Consider the following 18,518-nt stretch of genomic DNA (forward strand, 5'->3'; position numbering starts at 1 on the left):
TACACTATTTTCACTGTTACAACAACCTGTATAATATTATACATAATTATATGAAAGAAGTGTACAGTGGCGCCACTGGCTGAGGTTTGTGATATTGTAGCCGCCTGTAGTGGCTGATCTTCCACATCCAACTTTCGTGAAGCACTTACTTAGATCTTGCCATTACGATAACCTTTTGTATAAATGACCATCAGTAGTGCTATCCCAACAATATCAGCCGTTTGACTGACCCCGTTTGATTCTATTCTAACTTGAGGTGAACATACACTCAAAGTGTGGCTAGTAATAGTAATAATCTAAAAGTTGGGGAGATGAACTTGACATTAATAACTGCAGTTTATAAAATGAATTTCGCTGAATTTTGGTTTACCCTGCCATGCCGTGGTATGCTACGCGGCTTGCTACGCAGTTTCGTAGCAATCTACTACGCGTCGCGTAGGCCTAGGAAGATTCCTGAAAAATAGCAGAAGTTGTGTGTGTGTTTGATAGAACTCTTTCACTTAATATTTTAATATTCAAGAAATCGTGTTGGATTGTCTGGTGTAGGCATAAATCTTTGCATTTTGTAGCCATATACAGGGTGTTGCAAAATTGGTATACTAAGCCGAAACCTACATGTGCAGCATGTTATATCTAAGCCCGAAACTGAAATCAGAATTTGGAAATTCGCGAAAAAAAATTTTTTTTTTCCATAGTAAAAGTCACGTAACCAACAAATTTTCTATGGAAAATGAAATTTTTTTTTCGCGAATTTTTAAATTCTGATTTCAGTTTCGGGCTTAGATATACCATGCTGCACATGTAGGTTTCGGCTTAGTATACCCTTTTTGCAACACTCTGTAGATTGTATTTATATGTACGTGAATGGACCAATTCAAATGTTTGAAAGGTATATCAGGAAAATATTACTAAAAATACATTTTCACAATGTTTTTACTCGTTTATTTCCCTGGAGGGTACATTACAGTTAATATGTATTCCTCCAGTGCGGGGTAGATCAGACAGTCAGACGTCCTGTGGAGAGGTAATCTGCGGGCCGCGTGGGGCGCACTTTAGTCTGTTTTATTGTCCCCGTTGCGCTTACAGAATTAACTAACTAAAGTACTTATCTAGTAACTGTGTGAGTGAAAGTTATGATAAGTTCTCCATTTACGAATATTAGGTAAAATTAAACATAAAAATTCAACATACTTCAGTGTGCGTCGCCCAAATCCCGAGCTATACGTTTCATCACTAATTTATATGTAATTCCGAGATTCAAATATCCTATAGACAATCTTACATAAAATATTTGACTGCCTATAGTGCCCATATAGCTAGTTCCTTACTATTTATTAGTAGCACAGAGTACCTAATAACTTGGTAGTAGGTACCTAATAGCCATTTGCTTTAGTAAGCAACCATAGCTGTTTTTTCCGCTACTTGATGAAACTTCTATTAACGTTAACGTTATCATATCAGTGAGATCGTATAAAAGGTCCCTTGACTCATGGTATCACCTCTCTGGTCTGATGCATTATTCATGGTACGACCCCGGCGGCGCAAGATCGCAATATACAGTTAACCCTTTGAGCTCCTACGGTTTAAGTGAACTTAATTGAGTAAGGGGCCGTCCATTAATCACGTGAGGCTCAAAGGGGGGGGGGGGGGGGGGGAGGGGTACTGAAAACCTCACAAAACATCACGAGGGGGAGGGGGGGTTCTCGTTAGACATCACGTGTATTAATTTTTTGTCAAAAATTAGGTATTTCTGAACCGATATTTTGGACGGCGCAAAAATTTTAACGATTTGTAGTATGACTTATTTTTTTCTAGTCAAAAATTGCCTTTCCATAGACTTCCAAAAAATACACGTGATCCAGGGGGGGGGGAGGGGGGGTTGGTCCCAAACCTCACCAAATATCACCAGGGGGGAGGGGGGGGTCAAAAAATAAGAAAAACGACCTCACGTGATTAATGGACGGCCCCTAATAGGGCTTAACTTGTGAGTCTTTTATTGAATAATTGTGTGATTTTCCTTATCCATATAAATGATTGGCGATAAACCGTACGATTTACCTATCCTATAATTACATTAAATTTTAATTACTTAACATAATCTGATAAATTTAGCGTACGTCGGTAGTACGTATTTTCGCTTGCTTACGTACCTAGATACATTAGGTATACGTACCGACATGCCGCCTGTAATTCGTCCTAATCTCAGAGTCGATAATACAGTCATTCTTAAAAGGTCATGGCATTTAATTACAAAACTACACAGTGCAAACTATCATAAATTAATGAAACTGTCTAGACTTTATTGCCCAATAGACATGTGGCCTCAATTACAGAGTCTATACAATTTATAAGTCTTATTCGTACGATTCCGAGAAACACTTTAGATTGCGGAGAAGTAAGAAGGAGGGGCTTACTGCGGGAGGAGCCGGCGGCCACTCCCACCGCTGCAGCCGGAGTAGGGGGGATGAGGCATACCGAGACGTTTTCATACGTTACAGGAAATAAGTATGTAAATTTTTGCGTCTACTATAAAAGCGGCGGCGGCGGCGGGGCGGCGCGTTGGTTTTTTTTATATTTTTTTGCAATGTGTGGTCTTACAATTTATTATGTCTAGTCGTTTGCGGTCTAAAAGTATTAAATTGATGTTCTCAAAAAAAAACAAGTGCTAAGAGATTCAAAGAACTGCAGAGCAAGGCAAAAAAAATTAAAAACCTCGACTAAAACTCAGGATATTCCACTCCACTTTAAAATGATGGAACCGGCAAATATATTCGCCCACATAAGCTTTAGTTACTTAATTAAGTACTTATACTTAAAGCTTTCTAAAATATTGAATCATTGAAACTAAACCCATTTACTTACTAGGCCGCAACGCAACCTAGCATGACTCAAAAATCATCCAAGATGAGCACTATCATCAGTATAAATCAAGAGGCACCTTTCACCTACATCCAGGTCCGCATTCCGTGTGACTCACGCGCGAGTCACGCACGTGAGAAAGCCCCGGAATGCTCCCGCTACTCCCCGATTCAGCCACATTCTACAACAGCATTCCTCGTCTTGATCAACCTGTAAAATGGGATTCCTTGGGGACTGTGAATCACCACTGCGCTAACTTAATCGTTTCATTGGACAACCTATAATTTTTTTGGTAATAAAAGTTGTAGGTCAATATTTTCAAATGAGTTTTCTAGAGAAAAATTTAATGATCGCATAAATTTATGTAGATATCTACTAATACAAGTATAAAATAAATGAAATGGTAGATCAGTAATCAGTATATACTATAGCAGCACACTGCACAAAAGGCCTCAAGGGGCTCCTTTTAAAATGCATTTAATTTCAGAAGACACCTTTTTTGTCGTAAATTACCTACTAAGATTACACTCTACAAACACTGTAAAACTCCAACCACAGATTACTAAACACCTACATTACCTCCAACCTTTGCCCTCAACCCACCTACACCCACTCCATCATCGTAACCAAAACACAAACATTTAATTAAGTGTGGACACAATGGGCGCGGGACGCCCTCCGACGCGCTGAGCCGCCGTGAGATATCGCGCCCTCACTTGACTTGCAAATGGGCGTCCCGCGGGGCGCTCGCCTGCGGTACCATTGTCACATTTGTCACCCTGCGTGGCAGTCTCCGCAATGACATATAGATAATAGTACCTAAAGTCTGTTTTTTAATCTCAGATACTAGATTGACAGATTCTGAACCGTTCATCAACAGTCGATTGTCCCGTGGTCCCGCCAATAGAACTATATACGTCACTTAATCGCAGGACAGTCGACTGTTTATGAACCGTTCAGAATCTGTCAATTTAGTATCTGAGATAAAAACACAGACTTTTAGGATAGTAACAATAGTACCTAAGTATAAGCAGACAATTTCTTGTATTAAATTGTCGTAGACCCTAACAAGATGCAATAGAGTGGCAAATGTTAATTACTTGTTTATACTAGAGCCAGAGGCGGTATTTCCATCGGCCGAGGGCAAATCGTAGCAGAAGTGGTTTTAAATGACCCTCCGAGCCGAAAGAAGGTACGGTCAGGTGCAGAGAAACCTGACCCCCCTCCCATAGTAACAATGCTTCTGAGAGGGGTCAGGTTTTTCTGCCCCTTACCTACTATAACTATATGTATGTAACTTGCCATTGTTTGCAATAATAAGGCCTAGACAAAATATGTGCTTTTTTTATTTCGTTCTATATATTATTATTATTATAGACTACTTATATATTGATTTTTGTATATTTGCTATACTACAACATATTATACCTAATTTACTTATATTATAACAGTATGGTTCCTGAGAGTGAAGACACAAGACTATGTGAACGGTAGTACCGCAGCAGTGTAGACATTACCGTTCCCGGGATTTGGCAAGACCAAGGGTGAATTGATTTGAGGTCATTGCGGGGGTCTGACTCTCTTATTGGCTTTTATTGTATCTTTTAAACGTATTTGTTTATCTATGAGTATCTCATTTCAAATTATAGATCCGTACTTCACGAAGTTAGCTATATTTCCTTTCTGAAATAAAATTATGATAGCCGCATTTTTATATTTTACTAGCTGTTCCCGCGAGCTTCGCTTCGCCTTAAAAAGTTTTCCCGTGGGAATTCCGGGATAAAAAGTAGCCTATGTTCTTTTTCAGGTTCAAGACCATATGTGTACCAAATTTCAAATCCGTTCAGTAGTTTTGGCGTGAAAGAGTAACAGACAGACAGACAGACAGACAGACAGACAGACACAGTTACTTTCGCATTTATAATATTAGTTAGGATGAAAAAAAATCGAATTCTACTTTGGAATACTTTACTAATTAATTTGACTTTGATACGAATGGCATTAGTTACGACTTGTGCTTTCTTCCTACAAAGCGCTGTGTTCCACCGATTCTAGCATGGACAGCTTTATATACTTGTAGTAGCTATGTTACTGTAAAAGCCCGAACAACGGTAAATCCTAAGATTTACGCGTAAAACCTAAGATTTACCAACCCTTAATGGTAAAAGCCTGAAAGATTTTGCGATTCGCACTTTTACCACTATTCACTTGGTAAATCTTGAAAAAGCCAGGTTATAACTTATAACCTCCGTAGTCGAACAAAGCGTCCGTAGTCGAGCGGGCTTCAGTAATCGTAACTGATCACTGAGGTTTAGTAACAACCAGCATGGTCAGCCATTGGATGGGTGACCGATTTCAAGTGGTTCTTTTCTGGATGCTTTCGTGCTTCGGACGGCACGTTAAGCCGTGGGTCCCGGTTGCTGCTTCGGCAGCAGTCGTTAAGCCTAGTCAGAGGCCTTCGGGACGTGTTTTGAAACTATACAAGGCCAGAACGCACCCATAGTGTACTAGCACTGTATAGTTTCAAATGAAAAAAATAAATATTTTACTTGAAAATATACACGATTTGTGCGTAATAATCGCGTATACTTTCAAGTTGGGATTTACTGAATCGTACTTGAAAATATACATTGCTATTACGCATATTGCTTGATTGGCGTACTTGTCGCATATAAATTTATACCTACATGCTGATTCTAATTTACTTAACTATTTCGGTAAATGTAAATGACTACAATTGACTTGTTCTGCCTGTCATACCTATAAAATGATAATAAATGAAGATGAAAAAGCTCTAATTTTATTGATAAATTGGTATTTATAGCAATCATACTTGAAAGTAAGCATACCTACTAATATCTTATTATTTAAATGAATTAAGAGTAATACCTACTACACTCCTGAACAGATAAGACTAGCTTAATGACGCCGTCGGCAATATTAAAGTGCATTTAACAGCGCATCAAAATATTATTGTAACCAACTAAAATAGTAAATTTTGATGAAATTTTAAATTTAATGGTTTAAAAAAATTACGGTCATTTGGTGTTGACTTTTTGCTACTTGGACTTATTCATTGCTCGTAAGTGTAGTAGGTATTACCCTATAGACCTATTATAGACATATTTTTCATCAAGTTTTGAATTCACCGTAATTGTCTTTTATGAATTGTTCTACACCCTCTCATGAGATAATTTTTACTATTAACAACAGTTCTACAGTTTAATATCAATTTACTTTTTAACTTACGGTGTAAACAAAAAACACGTTACGAAATTAATGCCAAGTGCGGAATAATGATGCAATGTTTAGGAAGCAATAGACTTATTACTATTTCGCGTGAAAGAAAGAGAGAGCAACAATTCAAAAGGGCTACCTGGTAAATAATCACGTATAGTTTCAAGTGCTCGCATTGCCGCTTGGCGCTTGAAAATATACACGATTAGTACGCAGTGGTAACTGCTGCAGTATATTTTCAAGCCATAATTTTGGCCCAACTTACTTGAAAATATACGCGATTAGTGCGTAATGGCCTTGTATACTTTCAAGTAAATCATGGCACCATTTTAATTTGAAAATATACGCGAGCAGTCCCAACCTCTGCGTTCTGGCCTTGTATAGTTTCAAAACACGCGCCTTCGGGCGGCTTGAAAACGTCTGACAGTCTGGTTGCCCACTTACCCGACAACTCGCTCAGCACAAGCTTGCTTGTGTTGGGGTCCACCAACCCGCACTAGGCCAGCGTGGTGGACTAGATCGAAACCCTTCCTTCATTGGAAGGAGACCCGTGCCCCAGCAGTGGGGACGTAATGAGTCGTGATGATGATGATGATAACTTATAACTAACCGAACTTAAGAAATATTTATTATTGCAATCTAATTTACTCGACGTCAACAATAATAATACGTAAAAATTATTTTACTTCCGGTTTCTGTGTTTAAATTATCGTTCAGTGAATGAGTGAAAATAAAGTTATTTTCCAATAATCCAGCATTCAATGATAATTCGCATCTATTACTATACACATAAATACCATAATCCGGTGCATTACATCGCCCAAAAGTTGATGAATGACCTTGACCTCCAATTTCTTTTCGACAAGTGGTTATTGGGTTGAAATAAATGAATAGGTAATAATTAATCTTTGTTTTATTCCCAAAACCAACTTTTACTAGGTGTCAGTAGTAAAACCTAGCATTTACCAAATTCTGATGGTAAAAGCCCGAAAAAAATGACCCATTTTCACAAATCCTTACATTTACCAAGTCATGTTGGTAAATCCTAAGATTTACTGGTAAATCCTAGGATTTACCGTTGTTCGGGCTTTTACAGTAAAAGCTATACACTTTTGTACCTTATCATACTCACAAAGTTTCAATGAAAATATGGTTTGTTAGATTGACAAGTTACAAAAGTCTACTTATGAAGCTGACTGTACCAAGACTGAACAAAACATTTACATGGCGCCACACAGCGCAGACTGTATGAGTAATAAGATTATCATCAGCCGATGATTTCTTGGAACCTCTAACGAAAAGGATTTAATGAAATTATAAAAATGTTTTCGGTACTTATTTATCATTTTACTAATGTAGTTAGGTCGTTACTATATAACCGCCAAAAGAGAGGAATTATGCAGTTTGACGCGTTTCTCTTCCGAAACGGGTGAACTTGATGTTTGAGGAAATGTTCATTAGACTAGCTTTCAACTATATCTACATAATTTGGGCTGCTGTGCTCGATTAGATATTTTTTTATAACTGTCGACATTATGATGTCGATTCTGAACCAAGCGTTAATAAAAAAAAATTAAGTGCTGTCAAAATCTCAAATTCTTTTTTTTAAAGTTCAATAGTTAGCGTACGTCTAATTTACCACTAGCTTTTTTTTGTTGACTGTTGAATGGTAGTCTTTGGTTTTACCTACCTATCGCACTTGTTCCTCTTGTATTGTAGTAACGATTCATCATCACGTCCCCATTGCTGGGGCACGGGTCTCCAATGAAGGAAGGGCTTTAGGCCTAGCCCACCATGCTGGCCTAGTGCGGGTTGGTGGACCCCAACACAAGCAAGCTTGTGCTGAGAGAGTTGTCGGGTGGGTGTGGAACCCGACTGTCAGATGTTTTCAAGCTGATGCAGATGGTAGAACGATTTTCCCACAGTCACTCACAACAGGTCATAGGCATGTGCCAGATTGAGTCAACACAAACCGGAACAAACACTGACTCACAGTTCCGAGAACTGATTCGCTTCCGGTCAAATATAATTATAGCTTGAGAAATAATTATAGTTACAGTGAGATCTCAAAGATTTGGCTCTACATCTGACAATTGAGTCGGAAACTCGTGAGATGAATCACTTATAATTGGCTTTAGAGTTAGAAATAGTGTCGAATACTACTATAGTACCTACTTAGAAATAGCATCAACTATAACTTTAGTATATTGTTTCTTTGCTATGAATATGTTTTAGGAAATAGACACACCGATATGCGATAGATAAATAATGATATCAGTCTCACATGAAGACATTCCTAGGGGAAAAGTTTTTCAAGCAATAGGTAAGTACATAGGATATCTTTAGAGAATTCACGAAATATTTCAGAGATAATCATAAAAAGGTATAAAAGTGCCTAGTAATCGTTAGTCATGTTTACAACTCACATTCTTGGCATCTTCACAGATACACAAATCTTTTAATTCGGCAGTGACCAAAACAAACTGATTCATCGCATTATCCACATTCTTTCAACAAGATTGTGATTTTGGTGTTCATTTATCAAGAGATCTGGCGCCTGTGACCTACGGGAAGCATCCTTGATGGCAACGCATGGTTGTATTCCCACGTGATTCCCACATTCTACCGCACTGTAAGTAGGTAGTAATACGATTAAACATCGTTTCAGATACGTTTAAGTAATATTAAATAAAATATTTTGTTTTTGCTTCATTGGCATGGTAGAAAACGCTTATTCTTAGCTATAAGTCAACCTTTCGTTAACTTAAAACTATTTGTAAGTACATTGAATAAAGAAAAAGTGTAATTAAGTATTGTAAACTTGAATTTGAAAGAGATCCATTTCTGGATTTTAAAAAGGCTGGTGGTAAAAAATAAGAAATGCTTATAAATAAATAATCAACTTAAATTGCTATTTCGATACAGATCAGTCGTGATTGGATGAAGATCACATTATTGCAGATTCCACCCTTCGTATGAGTTTTGCCATGACCTCTGGGACCATTTCCCTCAAGATCGAAGATTCTTCTGATTCGAATGAACGTACCTACACATACTTTATATCAATCGTGAATCAAATACTTGAAAATCTTATTGGAAAGATTAGGAAAATTAAGATAATGTGTTGATTAGGTGAAATTAATTTAGTTAATTAGCTATAGGCAACTAGCGTGTTTAAATTAAAAGTTCAAATGAACGGGAGAGAATGAAAGTCTGTATCTGTGTGTATCACTATCAGAAATTATTTATAATTACCTAATTATTATCAATGGAACAGAACGGAAATAGACCGGTACTACCTACACAGATATCATTAAACCTATTGATAACATCATGTAAGTAGTAACTTCCTTTGCTCCATCTTTAAAGATAACCAATCTATCTACCTTATGTAATATACCTATGTGTTATTTTAAAGAGGTTTATGAACTGAACAACACAAATATAGATAAAAATAATCTTAATTCAATGACTAAGATCTCAAACAGGTATTTCCGCAAGTGACTATGCGTATAGTAATGAGAGAAAAGTTTCGTAACATTTGGCCGCAATGATTTCTTGACGCCATAACTTCCGAGAATTTTTTGAGTCAGCGAGATGAATGAATGAATCCGGAGCGAGATGCGTGAGTCATCGCCGCTCTACGTCACTCTCATTGATGTTTGGCGCGCTTTACTACGCGCGGCTACGTAGCACGCTACTGGCCGCTTGGTGGCGCTAGTGTCGTCATCAAATATGATGAATTTGATGATGCATGTTGTTGTTAATTTTGCATAAGTAACTATACCTGTAAGTACTTGATTATAATCTATAGAAGTACCAGCAGCCAAAAAAGCTTTTGGTACGTAGGTATAAGGGATTATAAGAGCTGGAACTTACCTTAGACTGGCGCCCACACTAGAGGAAATTTCATTCCTCTTCATCAGCCAAAGACGTAAGCTCTATCTCTGTGTAACTGGACAACAGACTCTCTACACCACTTACACCGTAAAGTGACTGTTGTGCGCTCTACTACAATAAAATTAATAGACACCTAGTTATCAAGACTACCAAATAAAAGTCAACATGCGACCTTTCGCGTTAGAGTACCTAATAGCGCCCTTACATAAAGAAACAATCATTTCTTAATCTCATTTATATTTTTCGTTATCTATGAGGGAAGTACAGCTGGGGGCAGACTAACCTGACTCCTGTCATAAGTAGGTATGTAGGTACATACTGGGGCCTCCAGTGGGGGAGGGTGTCTCGGGCGTCTCTACATCATGATATTCATGATGCAGCGGTGGTGGCAGCGGAACTCAACAACAAGGCAGTAGACAATGCATACCCATTTTTTCTTCTGTCAATCAGTACCTACATAAAATGGCGTTCATAGACTAATATATGGCGTTGCTCGTTCTGTCAACCCACTATGTCCTCCAGTAGGCTCGGGCGCCTCGACGTGGTGGTCAAGGGGCGGCGGCGGCACTCAACATATAACTCAACAACGAGGCAGTAGAGACCCAATTAATATGAAACCTGCCCAGCTTAACACTGAGCCAGAAACCAGTCAGCTGTTGCTTTTAACTACTATGAACTCACTGTGTCCCCCAGTGGGCGAGGGTGTCTCTGGAGCCTCGACGTGGTGGTCGAGCGGCGGCGGCGGCGGCAGGCCGGCGGCGGCGGCGCGCGCGTGCTGTAGGTGCGCCCGCAGCAGCTGCGCCGCTTGGGGGGACTCGCATACCTGATGGGGATTAGGAAATGTTTTGTACTTAAATATGTGTAACATAATCATCTTGACTGAAGGCCAGCTAAGCCTCCTATATCCACATTATCCACGAGCGACGAGGTACCTATATATACTTACCTACAAATATGACATTATTTGAATTTGCCTGCCAACATCGATTCCACTGATTAATCAGTTTTTCTCTTGCCGGTTCGAATTTCCCGGGATGCAAGATCCACTATCATCGGCATAATCATGTCGAGGCCTGGACGTGGGCAATTGGGCATAACCCCAGGTGCATGCGCAAGTAGCGTTACGACATAATTCGGGATTCCTTACACTATGAGTGGTGATCCAGTGCTAAAAAACGAAAACCCAGGCCACCATAAAGATACATTCAACCAACCGCACCAGCAGCTGTAAAACAGGTTGCTGATGGTTACTAATTAATTAATAAATACAGCCTACAATGCTCATTATTATTGTTACATCACTGTTCTAATACCTTTTGTGTGGCTTGTTATTGGCAATAAATTATTCTTATTCTACCAGCTCACCTGCAACCACTGGTCCTCAGTGAGCGCCAGCAGCGCGGCGCCGCGGTCGGGCAGCAGGTGCGCGCGGGGCACCCTCACGCGGAACGTGCGCGCCGCCCAGCGAGTCCAGCGCCGCACGTCGCCGCCGTCCCACTTCGCAGGGTCTGTTGAGCAATGAAATAAGGATATTGGAACGCACCCTTGTAATCTGTCTATTTATTTATTTATTTAATTCTTTATTGCACAAATATAAAATAAATGTAAAAAAGGTGGGCTTAATGCTAAGAGCATTTTCTACCAGCCAACCTACAGGAGGTACAGGACGGTCTATGGCAACGTACTGCAGGGCGATCACGAAAGTACTCATTACTTCCATGGTCTATGGTTAGTTTATGCAAGCACTATCTTTTTCTGTTATTATAAAACTGTTCGCTCCATTTTTATGTGTCTCATGGTTTCTAATAAACTGTAAAACCTAAATACTTACCATTCTTTACATAAGTCCTATTAACAGCAATGTTATATATAACACGCATATATGCGTAGCGTATGTAGCTTGCAGGGTGGGCAAAGTGTAGGCAATAACTGTGTACCCAAGGGATGAAATGTATTTAGTTCCCGAAGATATACCTATGTAGGTATTTGGCGTTTTAGGGTAGCTATGTAGTGAGCGCGAGGGAATTATCCTTAATAAGTTGCTCTATGAGTTAACTTCTGATAAACAAGGGGTTAACAGATAGTACCTACTTAACTTATTTAGAGTCACTCGAGGTAAACACTGCGTTTCCTCGTGTACCTACCTACGTAATGAAAATCACAGTGTTTACCTCGGGTGAGTTTTCCCTTAGGTAACCATTGACTATAATCACCATCATCATCATCAGCCAATAATCATCCACTGCTGGACATAGGCCTCTCCCAAGGAGCGCCACAACACTCGGTTCTCGGCCTTCCTCATCCAACCACTACCCGCCACCCGCCTAAGGTCGTCAGTCCAGCGGGCAGGAGGGCGTCCCACGCTGCGTTTGCCTGTTCGTGGTCTCTACTCGAGAACTCGTCTACCCCAACGGTTATCGGTTCTTCGGCAGATAGCTCCGCTGCGTTGTTTGTAAAATAACATTCCATCACCAGTGTTTGAATATGACAACGGCGTTTTATAAACAACATAATCTCGAGTTGAAAAACAAGTGGCAGTGCGAATCCTGTGAGAACATCACCTCCCGGCGGCGGCGGGACGGGCGCGATGACACCCCGGTGCGACGCCAGTTCCAGCCGCCCGCCGCGGATATGTCCTGCGAAGATATGGAGCAGTCTATCACAGAAACTGTTGTGACGGAGTGTCAGCCCGCCGACCTAAGTCTCGTGAAGATGAGTCATATCATTGATAAGCACCTGGAATCTAAACTCGAGCAAATCCAACACAACATATCCAAGGAAGTAGTAGACAAGCTCATGTCAATGTTTACCGCCCTCCAGGTGGATTTCACTAAAACAACCGACTTCCTCAGCGCCCAGTTGACTGATCTCCAGAAGGAAGTCTCGGAGATAAAGCAGAGAACGAGTGCAATTGAAGCAGAAAATGCGCAACTACGACTGCAAATAAATAAGCCTTCAGTGGCCGATTCCGATGATCTCCGCGAGATAATTACTAATCTGAAAACAGATCTAAATGATCGCGATCAAGCTCAATTAATTAATGACATTGAACTGGTCGGCATCCCCGAGTTTGAAGGTGAGTCGTGCGGACACATCGCCCTGGCCGTGGCCACCAAGCTGGGTGTCTCACTGGAGGAGCGCGACCTGGTGACCGCAACCCGCGTAGGAGGCCGCCGCGCGAGCCGCGCTGGCGAGGAGGACAGCAGCCCCCGCCCACGCCCGCGCCCTATCGTCGTGAGGCTGGCTCGACGATCTCTGCGGGACAACCTGATCAAGAGTGCCCGTGTCCGTCGCGGCGCCTCCACAGCTGATCTTGGCTTACCGCTTCACGAACCTAAGCCATTATACATAAACGAGAGACTTACCAAACTGAATCGCACTCTGTTCGCGAAGGCCCGTGAGCACGCCCGGCAGCAGCGCTGGCGTTTCGTATGGACTGCTGAGGGACGGGTCAAGGTCAGACGAGATGAGACATCTACGGTTCATCATATTCGTGCTGAGAGCGACATACTGCGTGTTTTTGGTTCTGCAAGCATTAGCTCTTAGTGTTAACTTTTTTATAACAAATGTGTGTACTCCGTATGGTTTAATATTGTTATGTTTTCCACTCATTAAAACTCATGATTTGTTTTGCTTTAGATATATACACAGAAACGTGTTAAAAGGTAAAATACTCCTTCGTTCTATCTACCTCTCAGATCTGGATTGTTATGTGTTGGTTATGATTTATGGTATCTGCATTTTAAAATATACATTAAAGAAAATTCATTTACTCATGTGTTTACTGATCCTTGACGGGCAAATCGCTATACGAACTAGACGTATTAAAATAATTATGTTACAAAAATTAAATACCTACCTTTCTAACTTATACTGTAAAATAATAATTTATCTGTACATGTCTAGGTCTCAAATTACAATGGGGTACAAGTTAAGACTATCAAATTTACTAATGAGGTACTACCTACTTATACAATTGGCAAATGTTCCGACTTTTAATGGGTTTTTCTTATCTGACTCCAACCAATGATAATGTCACAAGATAAATATTTAAAATTAAGTTTGTTTAACGCCGGTTCGCTTTCCACTTCCCATGATGATTTTATTGCAGCAATGTTAAGTATAACTCCTGATATAATTGCGATCAACGAGACATGGATTAGAAAGGATGAAAAAGAAAAGGCGCCTTCCGTCCCCGGGTACCGCCTGCGATATACGCCGCGTCCTGAGAGTGTACGCAATGGCCGTGGAGGGGGAGTGGGCTTTTACATTAAGCGTGGATTACATGTACGCTATCTGCAGGGCCCATCGTGTACTACAGTTGATCAAATGTGGCTACGTTCGTCAGTAAACGGTAAGGTTTTTCTTATAGGTACAGCCTATCGCCCCCATTGGGTTCACGTTGACACGTTTTTTGACGCTCTTACTGAAAGCATACTATTTTTCTCTGATTACGAACATTTAATCCTTATGGGAGATTTCAATATTAACTTCTTAGATCATAATGAAAGTAAAACGAAACAACTGCATGATTTTCTTACCTCTACTAATTTAATACAGTATGTAAATGAACCCACTCATTTCACTCAGTCCAGTGAAACGCTTATTGATTTGTTTTGTACTAATACTGCTGTAAGAGAAGTCAAGGTTACCCATATACCCGATTTAAACCGTCATGCTATTGTAACAGTCACTGTTAACGTAAAAAAAACAAAATTTATTCCTAGAACAATATCATTGCGACCAATAAAGGACATTGACTTGTCAAAATTTAATAAAGACCTAGATACAATAAGATGGGACTTGGTAATTTCGGTCAGCTGTGTAAATGACATGGTTAATCTGTTTCACGAACTTTTAACTCAGTTGTTTGATTTCCACGCGCCCATAAAATCACTCACAATTCGTGACAAGCCAATGCCCTGGCTTACAAGTAATATTCGAAAGATGATGGAATGTCGTAATGCCGCTTTAGCCCGCTACCGTAAAAATAAATCAGAAACCAACAAAATTGAATATAAACAACTAAAATTGCTGGTTGCTAGGTCCTTATTGACAGAAAAAAGAGCATATTTCAATGATTATATTAATAAAAACATAAAAAATTCAAAATTACTATGGTCTAATCTAAAGAAAACTGTTTTTGAAAATCAAAATACAAAAGAGGAACTACCTAATCATATGAACAAACCCAATGAAATAAACAAACAATTTATAAATGTACCAGGTCCAAAATTTGCAGACAGTGCACTTATTACATATTACAAGTCAAATAAATTTCATGATAATCAATTTAAACTTAGTGAGGTTTCTGAGGATGTGGTAGCCAAAGCCATTCTGGAAATAAAATCTAACGCTAAGGGCATGGATGAAATTAGTCTAGACATGATTATGTTAACACTACCTCAAACGCTAACAGTTATAACCAAAATCATAAATAAATCAATACAAACAAAAGTATTTCCTGAAGACTGGAAAACCGCTAAAGTTAAGCCTATTCCAAAAAATTCAAATCCTCAGTCTTTTAAGGAACTTAGGCCGATATCCTTGTTACCTATACTATCAAAGCTTCTAGAAAAAGTAGTATATGATCAACTTATGAAATTTTTAGAAGATAACGACGTTCTTCCTTCTCTTCAGTCGGGTTTCCGTAAAAACCGTGGCACTTCCACAGCACTAATAGATGTTGTCGATAATATACTTGCAGCTCAAGAGGAAGGCAAAGCGACAGCCCTCGTTCTGTTAGACTTTTCACGCGCATTCGATGCTATCAACCTCCCATTACTACTTTCCAAACTTGAATACTACGGAATTGACACAGAATCTATAAATTGGTTCTCCAGCTACCTTGAGAATCGCGCTCAACATGTTGTAATTGATAACACAGATGGTTCTTTTACTATTTCCGAAAGAGAAGCACTAAATCGCGGTGTACCTCAGGGTTCTATTTTAGGGCCCTTACTGTTTATAATCTACTCTGCCGACTTAACTCATACTATAGCCGATTGCAAATATCATATTTATGCAGATGATACTCAGGTTTATATATCATTTGACCCTAAAGATACAAACTCTGCCATTCAAAAACTAAACAAAGATTTGGATAATATTAACGTTTGGGCAAATAAAAATACACTTGTCTTAAATCCTGCTAAGTCAAAATTTCTAATCTTAGGATCGCGAAAACAAATCTCCGCCGTTGAATCTTACGACTTTATTGTAGAAATACAACAGCAACCGCTTGAACGCGTCTGGGAAGCACGCAATCTCGGTGTGATTATGGATGCTGGTTTAAAATTTGAACATCATGTTAGCGAACTGGCTAAGGTTTCTTTATACAAACTAAAGCTTTTATACAGGATACGAGATTGCTTAAGTAAAGAATTGCGCGTAAAACTGTGTGAGTCTCTGGTCTTATCGAAATTAAATTATTGTGATACACTATTCGGACCCTGTTTGCTTGAGAGTTCCAAACGCATATTACAACGAGTACAGAATGCCTGTGCTAGATTCTGTTTCAGCATTCCACCTAGAAAACATATTACTCCGTTCCTGAACTCTGCCAGTATGCTTAGGATGGAGGCTCGCAGACAGCTTCATTTTGCCGTTCTTTTATTCGGAGTAATTAAACAAGAAACCCCTAAATACCTTTTTGACAAACTGGGGCGCTCTCGTGAGCCACCCCTTCACTTTACCCGAGGATCCCTTTATATGATAAAAGTACCCAAGCATAAAACTCAGGCATTCCGCGGAAGTTTTCGATATTTATCATCTAAATGCTGGAATAATTTACCTCCACCAATTAGACGAGCTAAAACCAAAAGTTCTTTTAAATATCTTCTTAAAAAATACCTTCTATCCCTTCAAAAACTTTGTAATACGTCACATTCCGCAACATATGCCAAGTCATATTTACTATTTTGAATTTGCTTGTACCCCGTCTAAAACTGTCGTTTAATAATTTGTAAACTGTATGTCTATTTATTTTTATATTGTTGTTATGCATTACTATTCTTTTGGTATGTTACTTAACTGTGTGTGTTTACCTAGTTGTGTTAAGCCATCCTGTTTATTCTAAAATATAAATTAAGTATTTAAATAATATTTTTTTACACTGCACCGAGCACGACTCGCGGCCACCTGATGAAAATCAGCGTCACAGGCTTCTGTGACATATTGTTGAGACGGTGACCATTTTGTTTGAGACACTTTGTAACCTAGTATATTTTTTATTTGTTTTATTTATATGTTTTGTGTCTTGGACGAAATAAATGCCTTTTTCTTTCTTTCTTTCTTTTAGATATGACCAGCCCACTGCCACTTCAGCTTGCATATTTTGACAGCTATGTCAGTAACCTTAGTCCTCTGACGGATAACCTCATTTCTGATACGATCCATCAGAGAAACCCCAAGCATAGCTCTCTCCATAGCACGCTGAGCGACTTTAAATCGGTGGACCAGTCCTACCGTCAGTGTCCACGTTTTTGCACCATACGTCATGGCACTGGCAGGACGCACTGGTTGAAGACTTTTGTCTTCAGGCTCTGAGGAATGGCCGAGGAGTATAAGTATAAGTAAGTTTTTTATTCATATATTCATAATTTCTCCTTTCTCGGTTAGAGCATAACCAGAGAGTAGTGGTTAACTTTTGACACATCTGTCATGAATTTTATATGGAGATGACGTTTAATTTATAAACCAATCCCTGTCGGTTAGATAACCGACAATGGAGAAATTGGCACTAAACCATTTAGGTTGTTCTTAGAATCAATCAATTAAATTTAAGTAAACAGGAACATAATTTCACCTTCGTTTGATATTCGAATACCAATGTTAAAAAGTTATCTATGTTTGTTCATGTTAGGGCAGAGAACCCTGATCACTAATCAATGTGAACATATACTTACAGGTAAGTAATTATTATACACGAAAGTGTGAAATATAAAAAGAGAAAAAGTAGTGAAGAGTTTTGTTTTATTATGGCGTAGCGTAGCAGCTAGCAGCGTAGGCCTAAATAGCCGGCACCCTGTTACCTACTCGAAGTGACTAAATATATCTAATGCTTAATACAAAAATACTTGATATCACTGATTGATGAGGATATTTAATTATTTTTTCCAAAAAACTTTTATTTATCTGCACATTGCATTGCATAATTATATCCAGCAGTAAGCACTAAACTTAACACTTTTTAGGTAAACACATAAAAACACTCTCTAGATTATTCACTTAACTATTTTGAACTTTTCTTAGCAAACTTTGACACAATTAGAACTTTTAAAAAAGGGCCACTGTTTCCCGCCCATCTTCACTTTTTTATTACCGGAAGGCACAAGCACGTTTTCCGTTTCATCCCCCGGCTGGTCTGTGGTCGCCTGCGCGGCGGCGGCGGCGTCCATCGAGGCATGGCGCGGGCGAGGAGCCAGGGTGACAGTTCCGCGGATATCCGCGCGCGCTACCGACACTATCACTACTAATGGGGTTCGCGCCAAAACTCACCATTTTGAATTCGCGTCATCGAA

At 39.4% G+C, this 18,518-nt stretch overlaps 1 protein-coding gene across 1 annotated transcript; it reads right to left on the reverse strand.

Moving 5' to 3' along the window:
- Positions 1-10,645: 10,645 nt before the first annotated feature.
- LOC125489248 lies at positions 10,646-18,518 on the reverse strand. The gene is made up of 3 exons (XM_048624484.1): positions 18,320-18,518; positions 11,362-11,504; positions 10,646-10,819 (listed from the first exon to the last, which is right to left on the reverse strand). Exons 1-3 carry the CDS (start codon positions 18,393-18,395, stop codon positions 10,646-10,648), a joined length of 393 nt encoding a protein of 130 aa, XP_048480441.1. The 5' UTR covers positions 18,396-18,518.

This window comes from Plutella xylostella, chromosome 12 (genome assembly GCF_932276165.1).
Source record: "Plutella xylostella chromosome 12, ilPluXylo3.1, whole genome shotgun sequence".
In the NCBI taxonomy this organism is placed as follows: domain Eukaryota; kingdom Metazoa; phylum Arthropoda; class Insecta; order Lepidoptera; family Plutellidae; genus Plutella; species Plutella xylostella.